At 38.1% G+C, this 15503-nt stretch overlaps 1 protein-coding gene across 2 annotated transcripts in view; it reads right to left on the bottom strand.

Moving 5' to 3' along the window:
• The window catches only part of GPR39 (G protein-coupled receptor 39), a 223799-nt gene extending 209748 nt beyond the window's left edge, over positions 1 to 14051 (bottom strand). Inside the window, exons 1-2 of one of the 2 annotated variants that reach the window (XM_074215024.1) lie at positions 9125 to 14051; positions 7026 to 8119 (exon numbers count right to left, since the gene is read on the bottom strand). In XM_074215024.1, coding sequence (XP_074071125.1) covers positions 7026 to 7869 — 844 coding nt within the window. In that variant the 5' untranslated portion in view covers positions 7870 to 8119; positions 9125 to 14051. Of the gene's footprint in view, positions 1 to 7025; positions 8244 to 9124 lie in introns of those variants that run through there. The other variant, XM_074215023.1, reaches the window with a different exon arrangement.
• Positions 14052 to 15503: the final 1452 nt, after the last annotated feature.

The following is a 15503-nucleotide window of genomic DNA, read 5'->3' as shown; positions in this document are numbered from 1 at the left end:
AGAATGACTTATTTATTTATTCTTTTGCAAAATGGGTAAAGAAAATGTTTGGGTAAGCAAAGTGTTTGGTAAGCAAATGAGGATGTCAACAAGCGCGCGCGTGTGTGTGTTTGTGTGTGTGTTTGTGTGTGTGTGTGTGTGTGTGTGTGTGTGTGTGTGTGTGTGTGTAGGAGAGCCAGTTTTTAAAGTATTTAAAAATATTGCAAGCACCTTCAAACATTTTAAGTGTAGCTACTGCCCTACAATCAATTGATATCCCATTACAAATGCTTCTTATCTGATTATTAGAGGATTTTGTACATCTAGCTCTAGTCACCATATGGTCTTAAAACAACAAAACTGGGTTTCCTTTAAAATACAGTGTGTCCTAAAAGTCTTAATACAATTTTATATCTTTAATAAACTTAAATCTATCTTGAGACTTTTGGAATACTGTATTTAACTACTATACTTTGATTGCCTCCAACCTATGTGAAATAGTAAAGTCTGACTCATGTAGTTGTGCATACCTACATATTTTTATAATGAAAATTCTCCCATTGAAGACAGGAAGTTCATCACATGAAGGTCTGGAAATTCCAGTTTATTCCACGTGAAGCAAGTGTAAACTCATAACTTATCAAATTGTGAAAGAGTTTAATCAAAAGCAAGAGTCAATATTGGAAGGGTCAGTCTATCAATTGATCTAGCTCTTCTGACAAATTTAGAATTATGAAAGAAAAATGACTGAAGTTTTCATTCTCTTTGACTCAGTGATCTGACTACTAAGAACTTAGGTCAAAGACATAAATATATATACTATATATATATATATATATTATGCACACACACACACACACATATATCAAGATAGTCACAGAAACATGTTTTATTGCAACCAACAAAACACAACAACTTCACACTGGAAAGTAGAATGATTAAACAACAAATTGTTATATAAGAATAAAATAGAAATTTCTCACAGCATAAGAAACCACAAATATGAAGAATTCAGAGGAACATGAGAAGACTTGTATGAATTCATCCAGAGCAAAGAAACAAGAACCAGAACTCACAATAACTAAAATAATACAAATGAAATCAAGACTAAATGGCAGCTGAACTCACATTAAAGGCAATGACCAATATTGCTTCAAGAGGACAGATGAAAAAATACATGTTCTGTTCCCCACCACCCTTTTGGTGGTATAAAGGGTGGACTACAGGTACAAGTTATCACATTTATTAAATATTGCCACTGTTCTTGTTGGCTTTGTTGAACTGTTCTTTAAGACCAGGCAGTTATAGTTGGGCGGGGGGGGGGGGAGGGATAAGGGTGGGAAAGGGAAGCATGGAGAAGAAAATGGAGAAGGCTATCAGGAAATGTCAATGGTGGTTTTAAAAAAGCAAAAGGCAATATTTCAAGTAACTTAAAAATAAAAAAAAGGCCCAAGTCCCATAGCTTTCAGATCCCAGTTATAAATATTCAAGGCAATTGGTGCTTTCCCAACATAAGGGCAGGGAATTATAACCCAGTTATGCAAGCCCTTGCTGATAGAAAAACTGTCACTAGCCTTTGTTAAGAAAAACTAGGAAACCTGTCCAAACAGCAGAGTGAGCCTATTATTGATTTTCACAGAGATCACTGACAATAGACAAGTAGGAAGCACTAATACTTCCAGGAGTCTGCACTTTTGCATTATCATAGTTCTCTCCTGCAAATTGCTTGAGAGATCCTAAGGAACTGCTCTTCCTCTGTCTCACTCTCTCTCAGTTTCCAATTTGTTTTCATTATTCTCCAATTCAGAGCTCAACTAGACAGAGGTACAGCAGTGAAAGTCACAGAAAAAAGGAAAATTAATATTTTCGGCATGGCCTTCCTCATCATGCATAGATTTATGAATTTCGTTTTTGTTATGCAGAAATTTATGCTTTTTATGACCAAGAAAGAAAATCTTTAATTGTTTTCTTATTGCCTGGAGAGCTTCAAAGACATCTTGTTCCATGTCATCATTTACATTTCACAATAAATGAAAAATACATTTGAAATGAGCAAATATTTGTTTTAATTTGCTCCATCTGTTAAATGAAATACTAAAAAGACAACTAAGTCACCACATTAAATTCAGCGATTTGTAAACAATTTATATGTTCATTTGTTCTGAGTTAAAAATGCCCCCAAAGCATCATTTTTATGAAACCCACAAAATAAATGGCATTATATTAATCTGATGGATGCAGGGCATGGTTTTTTTTTCTTTTTCACTTCATTAATTTATTTACTAATTCAAGTTAATTAGTGAAAATCATATTTTAAAAGCTATTTGAAATACAGCATAGTGGGAATATAGAAAACTGTTTTGGATAGAGAGGCAGAGAGCATATTCTAAAATCACACTCAAAATGTGAAGACCCTTTTATGTAATAAAACTGATTATCTTTTTTCTTTTTTTAGGAGACAATAGGGTTAAGTGACTTGCCCAAGGTCACATAACTAGTAAGTACCATATATTTGAGCCAGATTTGAACTCAGATCCTCCTGATTCCAGGACTGATGCTCTATCCACTATACCACCTAGCTGCCCAGAAGTGATTGCCATCAATAATCTATATTGGGGACAGACATGCAGGCTGAACAAAATAAGCTAGGATAAATGATCTCTAAGGTGATTGACTTTTCTCTGTAAATTCTACGACTCTACTTCAGACATTTTGGGACTTTTTTTTTTAACCTAAAAGCAAGTCATTGGGGGGGGTGTGAGTCCTGCATTGGAGTCCTAGAACATAATCTTTGATCAAAACTTAAAGTGAAACCATTCTCAGTTGTTACTATAAGCATTTCAGTAAGGAGCCCTGAGCCAATAGTTCCTAACCTTGAATGTGAAAGGTTCATTCTGAACATCAAGGAATTTCATAGTCCCCTTCTCTATGTGATATTAGATGAGATATTATAACCACTGAGAAATATTTGATGCCAAAAACATATCATGAATTCAATACATTTTACATGAATTTGTGTTTTATTTATCAGCAATAGCAATATACAATTTTAAAATAGTAATATATGTATGTATAAAATATATATGCTTATTCAGTGTACTAAAGGTCTCTTTGCTTATTTATCATGCTGAATAAAGCTATGAATTATGTTTCAGCTAAATTTAAAAATGGAAAAGTTTAGTGTTTTTGTGGATTTCCTGAATCTTTCCAATAGCTTTGTTGGCCCTGGCAGTCCATTGACTGACAAAAGCAGCCCTAGAGAAAAGTGTGAGCATCACCCTATTTCCCTTTCTTTCTGGTTCTCTATTCACTACTCTCAACCTCAAGCTTCTTACTTTAGGAGGGTGGTTCAATGGAAAGAAGGCTCTTTCCACCATCATAGGAGTTGAAGTCATAGCATGGTTTCACAACTTACTTTCTGTATGACTTTAAGAAAGTCATTTAATCTCTAAGAGTTTTAGTGAAGAAATTGAACTAGGTGACCTTTCATGTTCCTTCTAACTCTAGTCCTATGACTTATGAAGATCTCCTCATCCCAAGAACTAATATCCATTTACATGAAAGAATTAATGAGTAGAAACAGTTTAAATTTTCCGTATGTGAAATTCTTATATTCCCCAAAGAATGAAAAGAAGCTGCATGAAAAAATGTTAACATAAGAAAATGATCATTTTCCTTCTAATTATTAAATATAAAGTTATAAATCAAAATTTTTCTTACATAAATTTTTCAATAGAAAAATAAACTTTATTTCATCTGCTTTGTTAGGAAATTTCATTTAATTCCTCCTTTTTCTGAAAGGAATATCAAAATTCCAAATCAGAATTAATGGGGCCATCTGCTTAATCTAACTCCCAAAGCATTCCCTGGACTGTTACTTAAAGTAATTCCTCTAGGAATTAGAGGGAAAGTGGAATTTGAACCTTAGCAAGGTGTATTATAGTGGAAAAAGCAATGACTCTGGGATCAGATGGCAGGGTACAAACCTCACTTCTGATGCCCACTATTATCATCTAACCTCTCGGGGTCTCCACTTCCTAATCTGTAAAATAAGGAGCTTGGACTAGATGACTGTCCAGATAACTTCCAGCTCTCTTCTTATAATCCTTTAACTTAAAGGAATGACTTCTTACTAGATAACATTTCACTTATCACCAAATCAGGTGGCTTAGATTCACAAGATTTCTAACCTTCTATCTCTAGGATTTGATTCTTGGATTTCCCCCAGCAAAACACAACAGGAAACCTAATTCTCTCTCTCTCTCTCTCTCTCTCTCTCTCTCTCTCTCTCTCTCTCTCTCTCTCTGTCCTATTACTACATTCTAGACAGTACTCTAATAAAATTTAAATAAAATAAAAGCTACTACTGGGGAAAATTTTTTTTTAAAAAAAAGCTACTGAAAATGCTTCTTTCTCCTCCCCATAAAAAGCTTTTAGAATGGGAGTCAGGAAATTTGGGTTTCCTAAACTTGAGTAATCCTAGCTCATTTGCATCTTCTCTTTGGGGTCTCAGGACCTTCATTTGTTGTAAATGAGGAAACTAGCTGAAGTAAAGGGTCAGCTAAGTAGCACAGCAGATAGAGTGCTGGGCTGGAGTCTGGAAGATTCACCCTCGAGTTCTAATCCAATCTCAGACATTTATTAGCTATGTGGCCCTAAGCAAGTCACTCAACCCTATTTGCCTCAAATTTTTCATCTTTAAAAATAAACTGGAGCGGGGCAGTTAGGTGTCATAGTGGATGGGCCCTGAAGTCAGGAGTACCTGAGTTCAAATTCGACCTCAGACACTTAATAATTTCCTAGTTGTGTGACCTTGGGCAAATTGCTTAACCCCAATGCCTTGCAGAAACCAAAAATAAATAAATGAATGATTGAATAAATAAATAAACTGGAGAAGGAAATGGCAAGTCACTCCAGTATCACTGCCATGAAAATCCCCAGTGGGGTCACAAAGAGTTGGAATCAACTGGAAAAAATAACAATGAAAAAAAATCTGAAATCAATGATCCCTAAAGGGCCTTTTAAGCTGTGCTATCATATTATTTCAGGAATAGCATTGTATAGTGGGAAGAACAATACATTTGAAGTCAGAGGACCTAGATTCAAATCTCACACTTGCTACTTATTATCTGTGACTTTGGTCATATCTCCTAACTTTTTTGCACTCCAGTTTCCTCCTTTGTAAAATGAGGGAGTTGGACTAAAATTAGACTTCTGACCTATCTAGGTCCAGGATCCTATGATTTTAATATGCTTCTATTAAAATCTAAAATGCTGAAGGGCATTGGTCTGCACTTTTCTCTGTACTATGATGATTTTCATAGAACATTATACTTAGCCTATCTTTTCAAAAAATGAAGAAAACCCTTAAGTGCAAATGAATAATGACAGAAATTTGGGAAACAAAAGACTCTCATCCTTTCTTAATTTGATATTTACTGGGATTGAAAACAAAAAAGTTCCAGCAATCTGTGCAGTCCTTCTGGTTCTGTTCAACAAAAGATCACTGCTACATTTGGAGACTATGATAAGGAATCAGACAGACCACTGTTGTCACCCAAGCAGTACCCAGGGAAGGCATATCAGAGCACTCCACCTTCTGAAGAAGGCTCCAGATGGTGGTGGAGAGAGAGCAGCTGGTGGCAGTGAAATAGCACCCTCACTGGAATATGTCTGATCCAGGTAGCAATTTGAGCACAAGAAAAAAAAATTAGAACCAAAAGAAATTACCCAAGGAAATAGATTCCAGGACAAAAGGAGTAGTTCATAATTTAACTCAATAAGCACTTATTAAGTTCCTACTGGGTTAGACACTTCAGACATCAATATAGAAATGAAAATAGCTCCTGGCCCCAGAAGCTTACATTTTACTAAAATATCATACTAGAATAATAGATTGATACTCTTGGATGTACACAATCCTTTTCATCAATGTATTTTTGCATAGATTTTTCTCAAGTGATCTTCACCAGATTCTTTTGAGATATATAGGATATTAACAATAATTTACATATGGGAAAATTGAGAAGAGGTTAGGCATTTAAGACCATTCTTCCCACACCGTAAGTCTGTGATAGCTCTTCTAGAGAAGCTACATCTCCTGACTCCTAGCTCAGATTTTTATTTTTTGGTCCAGATTCTGATATAATCTGGATAGGAGCTCAGAGAATGCTACCTATATTAATAACAATTAGCAATTGAACTGAAATTTGCAGTCTTTGGTTAGAGACATATAGCCAGAATATGACAGAATATGAACCCAAATCTCGCTACCTCTTGCTTCCCTAAAAAAAAAAAAAAAAAGAAAAAGAAAAAGTTGTCTTGGTGCTTTTTGCTTTTACAACAGAATTAGTTCTGGTCACACACACACACACACACACACACACGTGTGTGTATAAATACATATATAAGTATGTTTATATGTTTGTGTGTATATGAATATAAATATATACATCTATATTAATATATATGTAGCTTATATCAGGGCTGTCCAATCTTACTTTTAAAAGTTTTTAATTAAAACAATAGACAATATATTTTGATTTGCCATTTTTGTGAGAGCTCTGCAGTAGCTCATAAAATTGCACTGTGGGTTACATGTGACCCCCAGGTTGCCCTATTTTTTTCCAACAGCCCTATCCTATATTATACATAGATACATACATAAGTGTGTGTGTGTGTATATATATATATCTCCAAAAGTCTTAGTGCAGTCAAAAGCTATTAAAGCTTAAAACTGCACTAAGACTTTGGGGACACCCTGTATATACGTATCCCCTTAAAAAAAATACTCTTTTAAAACAATTAAGCAAAAACATGGTGACAGTTTCTGACCATGTATATAACCCAATATTCTTCCCACAGCAAATCAGGGAAGAAAAAAAGGAAACCAAAATAATCAAATAATAATCAAGATAATTCCTAATCTTGCTTCTGAACTTGTCACACTAGGCCTTTTATGCAAATGAGTTGCTATTAGACTTAAAATATCTGATGCTGCTTTTCATTGAACTCAGATTTAGTCAAGAAGAAGGTGCATGACTCACCTAGGAAGATGATGGTCTGCTTCCTGGCTACTTTGCTCTCATCACTCTCTGACTTCCTCAGCTGATGCTGCCCTTTCACTGCCAGCGTGCTCTTTTTCCCTTTCATTAACACTCGCATCATATTTCGGCACATGAAGGCCACCAAAAGCAGAACCACCAAGTAGATGATGAAGGCACTGAAGATACTGGATTGGAAAACAGTCCACCGACTGGAGAGGCTGGTGCAAATGGACATGTTAGAGGTCTCCACATGTCGGGTCAGAGAACGATTGCAAAGGAGGCCATGGTGATTAGGTACCTTGACCAGAGGGTACTCGATGCCCATGGCAAAAAGGAGGGGGAGTGCCACCAGAGTGGAGGTGACCCAGACAAAGCAGATCAGCAACTTCACATGGAAAGGTCCTGACACTGCCTTGTACCTGAAGGGGTGGCAGATAGCCACATAGCGCTCAAAACTGAGAGTCAGTATGTGGAGGAGGGTAGCATAGCTGCAGGCCTCAAAGAGAAAAGTGTGCACCTTACAGGATAAGTTACTGTTTGTTGTAGTCAGAGGGTTCCAGATCACACTATAGAACTCCATTGGCATACCTATGAGGAAGACCAAGATGTCAGAGCAGGCCAAGCTTATCATGTGGTCTGCAACTGCCTTCTGCAGGTAGCCTTTCTTCTGAAGCAGTTGAGTAACATGAATGGTGATGCTATTCCCAAGGATACCCATCACAAAGATGATCGAGTAGACAAGGATGAGGGTGATCTTGATCCAGGTGGCTACTTCAAACTCTGGAACATGGCTGTGGTCAATCACATTTGAACAGTCCTGGGCTGAGTTGCTCCTGGAAGCCATGATAAGAGAAAGCCTGGCTCCTGACCGCTCCCTGCAAAAAACCAAACTTTCTTCCCTCTAAGAGCAGGCCTCCTAAATCTCTTTCCTCCGATCTCAGCAGACCTGATAGCACAGGTAGCCCAATGTAATTTTTCACCTTAGCAGTTAATTCACCAGCTGATTGGCCACAGTTGAAAACTTCCTGAAGAACTTCAGCCCAGAAGAGTCATAAGAAGAAACATGATAGCCAAGACTTTGGAAATGCATGGATCTTCGTGAAAAAGAAAATAGAAAGAGAACTTTTTTCAATCTTATTGAGTTAGACAAGAGAGTTGCTCAGCCCCAACAGTGGGTGAATGTCTCTGCCTCTTTCCCGTGGACTAACTCCACCTCTGTTCACCCCCATCCAGTTAGTTTTCTCTATTTCTCTGGAGCAGGGAAGGAGGGGGACAACTGTTGTTAATCATTAATGAAGTACCTGATCAAATACAGTGCAGGCTTCTGGCAAAGGAACCACCCTTCCTGAAATCAGATCCTTGGTCTCCTCGTACTAGGTGAGATGTCAAAGAGACCTCTCCTTTCTTCCCTTTCCCCTACTCCTCGCAATGGAGACTTGGAAAGTGAGCAGGACGGGACAAGGGCAGGGGTCCAGGAGGATTCTGGGGATCTCTTCTCTTTCACTTTAAATTCAAGACTCTATTGGAGGACTGCTAACTACCTTCCTTCTCTCTCTCTCTCTCTCTCTCTCTCTCTCTCTCTCTCTCTCTCTCTCTCTCTCTCTCTCTCTCTCTCTCTCCCCCCCCTCCCTCTCCCCACCCCCACCATGCCTTAGTTCAACCTAAGTATGAGCATCCCTGGAGCCGGGCCATATGCTTCTGGCTTGGGTGGGGGCCCCTTCTCTTCTCTACAACAAACAGCCTCAGCCTCTCCAGCTGTCCGGAGTCTTCTCTCTCTCCACCCAGAGCCCTGAAGAAGCAGGCAAGTTTAATAAACCTTTCACTGTCACAAATGCCTGCGGGACATTGGCTTTGTTTTTCAATCACTACTTGGCCCCTAGTGTTACCACCTCAGAAGGTCAGAGCTAGAGCCTAGACCAGGCTAATGGGATCCCCTGAAAGCTGTGCCCCCCTCCCCAAAGCCCTACTACCATTCAGAGGGGCTTTCCAGAGTTTGCCCCTCCCTCGAGAACTTCAGTCTCACTCCAGAGCACAGACAGCTCTCAAGGTCGCTGCAGGAAACTTTTAATTGGAGGCATGTATATGGATGAGGGTCTTACCATCTAGCCACAGACTGGAAACCTGGCAATGAGCTTTCCTGAAGAGGGTTGTGACAATTCACACAAGGAGAATGAAACAACATTGTCTTCAGCTGGCCAGGAAGAGTCATTACACAGGAGCCACAAACTTGTTCTGCATCAGTGCTTTTTAAAAGACAGTTTGTTTTATAAAAAGTGGAGAATGGGTTGCCTTGAAAGCCCAAAGGTTCAGAACTAGAGAAAAGCTTAACTGGGGATGGACATTTCATTTTTCTTGAGACCTTTACTACTTTAACCCTCTGCTCAAAACTCAACACCTCCGGGAAAATCATCCAGATTTCTACCAACCCAATAACACACACACACACACACACACACGCATACATATATACACATATGTATGTATGCAAAAAAATTCATTTACATAGCAATTCATGTATATGGTGTCCCAGAAGACTTAGGACAGTTTGGAGCGTTAATAGTTCTCATGCATACACAAGAGCTCACTGCTAATCAGCAGGGAGATCTAACCTGCTCTGTTTCAGATCTGGGTTGATATGCCCCTGGTGATATACCCCCTCCTTCACCATATTAAAGTTAAACTGTCCAAACTTCTGATTGGCATGGTCTACAGTCTGCCGGAATTCTCAAACTCAAAACCTTCAACCTCTCTGGGGGGGCAGGAATATCAGGTGTGTCCCACCATGCTTGACTAGGCTAAGCTTGAAAAGACTAAAAGCTACAGTACAGTCCCTCATTAGTAAAGGAAGTTCCTCATAGAAGGTATCTTACACTGATGAAATCACAAGTCTAGTTAAGAAAAGAAAAATATAGAAAAAGATCCACTGCTAGGTAGCTCAGTGGATAGTAGGCCAGGCCTGGAAGATCTCATCTCATGCTTCCTAGCTGTGTGACCGTAGGTAAGTCATTTAACTCTTTTAACTCAGTTTCCTCATCTGGAAAATTGACATAGTATTAGCATCCACCTCACAGGGTTGTTGTGAGAATCAAATGAGATAATATAGTTGAATTTATCAATACACATATCTGAGTTGCCATTAGATAGGAATGAGTGTTGATAAATTCATCTAGAATTTGTTTTATAAATAAAAATTTTGTAACTATGCTACATACATATACATATTAATATGTGTGTGTGTGTGTATATGTTTTGGGTATTTTCCATATGTTTGTCCTGTCATCTCCATTAGATTATAACCAACAGATACTGGAAACCATTTTTCTACTTTCTGATCCTTCCCACAGTGCCTTGAATAGACTCTCAATAGATGATACTTTGCCATTTGGCCCATTGGCAGATAGGAGAAATAAGCAAACTGTTCACTGATTGCTGACTGTATGGGGTGCACTTATTTAGATGGTTGAATCCAGAGAGTCAGCTAGGTAGTGCAGTGGATAGAGTACTGGCCTTGGAGCCAAAAGGAAAGGAGTTCAAATTCAGCCACAGATACAACACTTACTGCCTGTGTGACCTTGGGCAAGTCACTTAACCCTGTTTACCTCACATCTAGGGCCATCTCTGATTCATGATTGGCCACTGGACTTCTCTGGAGGAGAAAGTGAGGCTAGTGACTTAGCACAGCCCTCCCCCCGCCACAAAATCCAATTCATGTGCTTGTCATGACATCACCTCCCTGATGTCATGATCTTCTTTGAGAATGAAGGACAAACATCAACTTATTCCAGTGGACCCTGGCTTTTACAGAAAGGGGTGCTCCCCTTCATTTGGGCAGATTTGTGACTGATCCATACTTTCCTCGCACTGTGCATTTCTTGTCTATATCTTCCTATACATCTTTTATAGAAGATCCAGCAGGCACAGTGGAGACCTTGACCTGATTCTTCTAATATTTAATGCATATCCTTTCATTATTTCATGGTTGAGTTCATAACATACCACAACTTGTTCAGTAATTTCTCAACTGATAGGCAGCCCCTCAGTTCCAATTCTTTCTCACCACAAAGAGATGCAGAAGCATTTTTTTAAAAAATGGGACCTTTTCCTTTTTCTTTGATCTCTCTAGGTTACAGACCTAGTAGTAGTAGTAGTATTGATGATTTAAAGGGTACACAAAATTTTATAGCCCTTTGGCTATTATCTTGTACTGACTCAACTCACTTTGCTGTTTCCCTCTTATATATCAACCATGAACTGTTTTGGACCGCAGTTATTTAGATAATTGTCCTACCCTGGCTTTCCACTAGAATGTAAGTTCTATCAGGGCAGAGTTGTTGCTTTATCTAAATCACAGATTTCTCCTAGCACCTATCAGAGCACTCTATAATAGACATCTTAATCAATGTTTGAAAATTTGAATATGGTAGGGAGTATACAAAAGGAAGCCTCTTTACAAATTTTCTTGAGATTATAACTACATTCACTCCCTTCCCCTCCCACACATACTGCTCAAATTCCAGGCCATGCCTGTTATTAATTCCAATTTGTTCTGCTCAGACAGGATTTCTATTATTGTCCAATTCCTTTCACCTAATTTTATTTTCCCAAAGTGAGAATAAAGATTACAATTCCATGACGGAACAGTAAGAATCAATCCAATTAAAAGTCACTGCTTTACAGTGAAGAGCCCAGAAGGATGGAATCTCCACTCCCCCAAAACATTTATGAACTGGTGAACTCCTTAGTGGCTGATAACAGATTCAAATGGCTTATGGCAAGCAGCATTGTTGCTAGTGTTGTATAATTGACTAGTGATAACTTTTATATGGAAAAAAATGAAGATGCAGGCAAAGTATGGTGTAGGATCCTCTTCAACTCAACCCTCTTTAAAGCAACTCTTAGGCAGAGATCATTTATTTACATACTCTAAAAAATTTGACAACACTTCAAAAAAGAGATCTTAGAGTGCATATGAGGAAGCTGAGGTCTATGGAGGCAAAAGGAGGTTGATGAAAGTTATAGAAGTAAGAACTAAATTTGGAATCTCCACTCTAGCATTAGACAGGTCATTTAATCTCTAAATTTCATTTTCTTCCTTTGTAAAATGGAAAGAATAGCATGCATACCAGCAACTTCATAAGATTAAGGAGGTTGTAATCTTACAATCTTTCAATCTTCATAAGATTGTAAACTTTCAAGAATTATAGAAATGTGGGTTGCCACCATTATTTTCATTATTATTCATTATTAATGGCAGAATGTCACCTGACTCCCTGAATAATGTTCTTCCTACCTCTTTGCAACTTATAATTAATTTATCAGGCAGTTAGAAAACAAATATTTATTGGGTATCCTCTCAGTATAGCATTCCATCCTTCATATGAATGTGTATAGGAACAAAGCTTAAAATCCCACAACACAAATTATATCTATGGTTAACTGATATATTTTTTAATGTTAAACAAAATTTAAAATTACATATTGTAAGGCAGCTAGGTGGGGCAGTAGATAGAATACTGGAATCCTGGAGTAAGGAACCTGAGTTCAAATCCAGCCTCAGACACTTAATAATTACCTAGCTGTGTGGCCTTGGGTAAGTCACTTAACTCCATTGCCTTGCAAAAAAAACAGTTAAATATTGTAGCATTTTATAAAGTATGCCCTAATGTGAGTAACTGGAATTTTCAGTGCTCAATAAATTGACTAAATTCCTACTACTTTTGGAGTTTGAGGACTTGATTTCAAATCTTAGCTAGGCTACCTACTACAGTGTGACCCTGGCCAAATCACTTAACCTCTGAATATGTTAGTTTCTGCAGTTGTATAGAAACTAATGGACAAGATCTCCTCTAAATTCCCTTTCCTCTCTGAAACTATACCAAGTTCCTTCAAAAATCATAAAGTTTTGTGAGCCTGCAATCTGTTTTAGGGACCTTCAGAAAATAGAGAGATTTTTGTTTGTTTATTTGCTGTGGCTTGTTTTTTTTTGGTTTTACAAGGCAATGGGTTAAATGTCTTGCAGTAGAGAGATTTTGATGGTTATAGCATCTTGAATAAACTTCTGGAATTAAATGAAACAGGTTCAAAGGATCCTAGCTCCCATTCAAACATCCAGGTTAACATAATGTGGATACAGAAAAGTTTGTATTTTTTTTAAACCTGGCAAATGACTCATAGACTTTATCCATGAATAGTCAAGTCATTTCCCCTTCCCTTTTCTGCCAGGTCTCTACTTCCCAAGGACCTATACAGATATAGAGCTCTCAAGCTGTCCTAGGATTCTCCTCTAACCAACCTGCAAAATGAGGAAAGACAGTTTTTACTAAAGCATACCCTTACGATGAGCCTCATATTCTAAGGACATATACAGACCTTCAAACCTACAGTTCTATTTTGAGTAAACCTCTTCAATACATGAAAAATGCTCAGGGTTACCAGAAAGTCAGCCTCCTTCCTTGATTCCACACAGTCCACAAAACTCCTCTACTTTGTCCAGAAATTGCTCCCTGTGGCTGAGTCATATAAGTAATAAAACATCTGACTAGACATTTTCTCCAATCCCTCTCCCAAAAGGAAATTATAGGCCAAATATAAAGCAACTTAAACTGTTTCCATTTTTAAGGACACTCAGAATCCAAAAGAAAGTAAACAAAATCTCAAGGACTGACATCCTCTGACCCTGATCCATTTAGCACCCCCCTCTCAATACCTTCCACAACTCTGGCTTCAAGGTCACACTAGCAGACACAAAGACAACATAGGCTTCCATCAAAACTCACCCCTATACCCCATACTCCTCACCTTCTTTCCCATGCCAGTGTCTCTAGTTCCAGGCTGCAGAAGTTTACTAAAACCTTATCCAAAAAGTTCAGTCACAGTCCTTCAAAAGTAAAAGCCTACCAGGGGCTGCAACCTAGAAACACCAGTTCTACAAAGCTCTGTGCCTGACAAGAGAAACAAGGAGCAAAGAGAATGGGACAGGTTACCAGGATTAGAGACCCTGCCTGTGGGAATCTGTGCAGCACTCCAAGTCTGAGAGAAAGAGGACAGAATCCAACTAGGGCTGGTTCTGTCCACCCCAAAGCAACAACTGGTGAATCATGAATTGTCCATTGTGGGAGGAGGCTAAGATACTTTGAGATCTGGCCTCCACAGAGACCACAGAAAGAAGGAAGTGATTAGTAAAGTAAACAAGAAGAAAAAGACTAAAAGTACCAAAGATTTCAGGAAAATTAAATGTCAAAGGCCTTGAATATAAACAGATAAATTAAGGGGGGGGGAGGAAATAAGGCCTCTAGATTTAGTGGATGTGGACAGAGATTTAAGAAAAAAATGCTGCAAAATGCTGGAAAAAGATCCAAATACTTTGATGGGACAGAGGACCATGTGGAATTTGAGGAGAATATAGACCCAACAATACATTCTTCCTGAGTAGTTTAAAGAAGAAATCAGAATTATGAGAGCAGAATTAATAGCCTGTAAAGCAAAAATAATGAGCAGAATAGGAAAATTTGAATCCGCAATGGGTAAAGCAAAAACAAAAACAATATAAAAGAAAATATGCTCACTCTGTGAGCAAAAAATACTGACCTTAGAGACAGGGTGTATATAGACAACCTTAGGCTCATAGATCTACTTGAAGAACATGAAAAACAAACAAAAAAAATTCTTAAAATAAAATGAAAGAAATAATAGAAGAAAATTGCCCAGAATTTCTGCATATAAAATAAAATTTCAGTTGAAAGAATTCATTTATCTCCCCCCTCTCCCCCAAAAAATACCATGGCTGCCAACTCCAGAATACTTAGTGGTTAAATTTAACAACTCAATTTAGAAACAAGAAGTTCTGTAGGCCATCAGAATAAAGACTTTTGAATACAAAGGGAATGACACTGGAATAGTACAAGACTATTCTGCACCAACTAGAGAAAAATGGAGGAGGGAACAGAATAATATGTTCCTAAGAGCATTAAAGCTCAAGATGCAGCCCAGGGTAACCTATCCTGCAAATCTCAGTTAAACCATAAAGGGCAAAAGATGAACATTTAATAATAAAGCAGAGTCAAAAATGTTTTTAAAAAGAAAACCAGAACTGAAGAAATTATTTGTTTCTCAAACACCCAAACTACAGAATTTCAGGAGGAATGAATAAATGCAGTCAGCAACAACAATAGGATAACAACAGAATGACCAATAAAAGACATTTCTAAATGTACACAAGGAGACAAGAATGAAGGCAGAAATCTAGTAAAAGGCAACATTATATAGGTGGACTGGGAGCATTGTAAGCAGAATCTGAATAGACAGAAGATGAAGCCTTCTTTTGTAGGACTACTTTACAACACAAAAGGTGTAGGGGAGCAGGGGCTTAAAGGTGAGTGAGTGATGTCCTGGCTGGCCCTGAGGGCAAGGTGACTTCTGAGGTCTCCAAAGAGAAGAGCCTATTAGGAAGAAGTAGGAAAAGAAGGGGGAGGATTAAAA

This window comes from Macrotis lagotis, chromosome 1, assembly GCF_037893015.1.
Source record: "Macrotis lagotis isolate mMagLag1 chromosome 1, bilby.v1.9.chrom.fasta, whole genome shotgun sequence".
Taxonomy (NCBI): Eukaryota; Metazoa; Chordata; class Mammalia; order Peramelemorphia; family Peramelidae; genus Macrotis; species Macrotis lagotis.
This window is presented reverse-complemented; position numbering and strand designations above follow the sequence as displayed.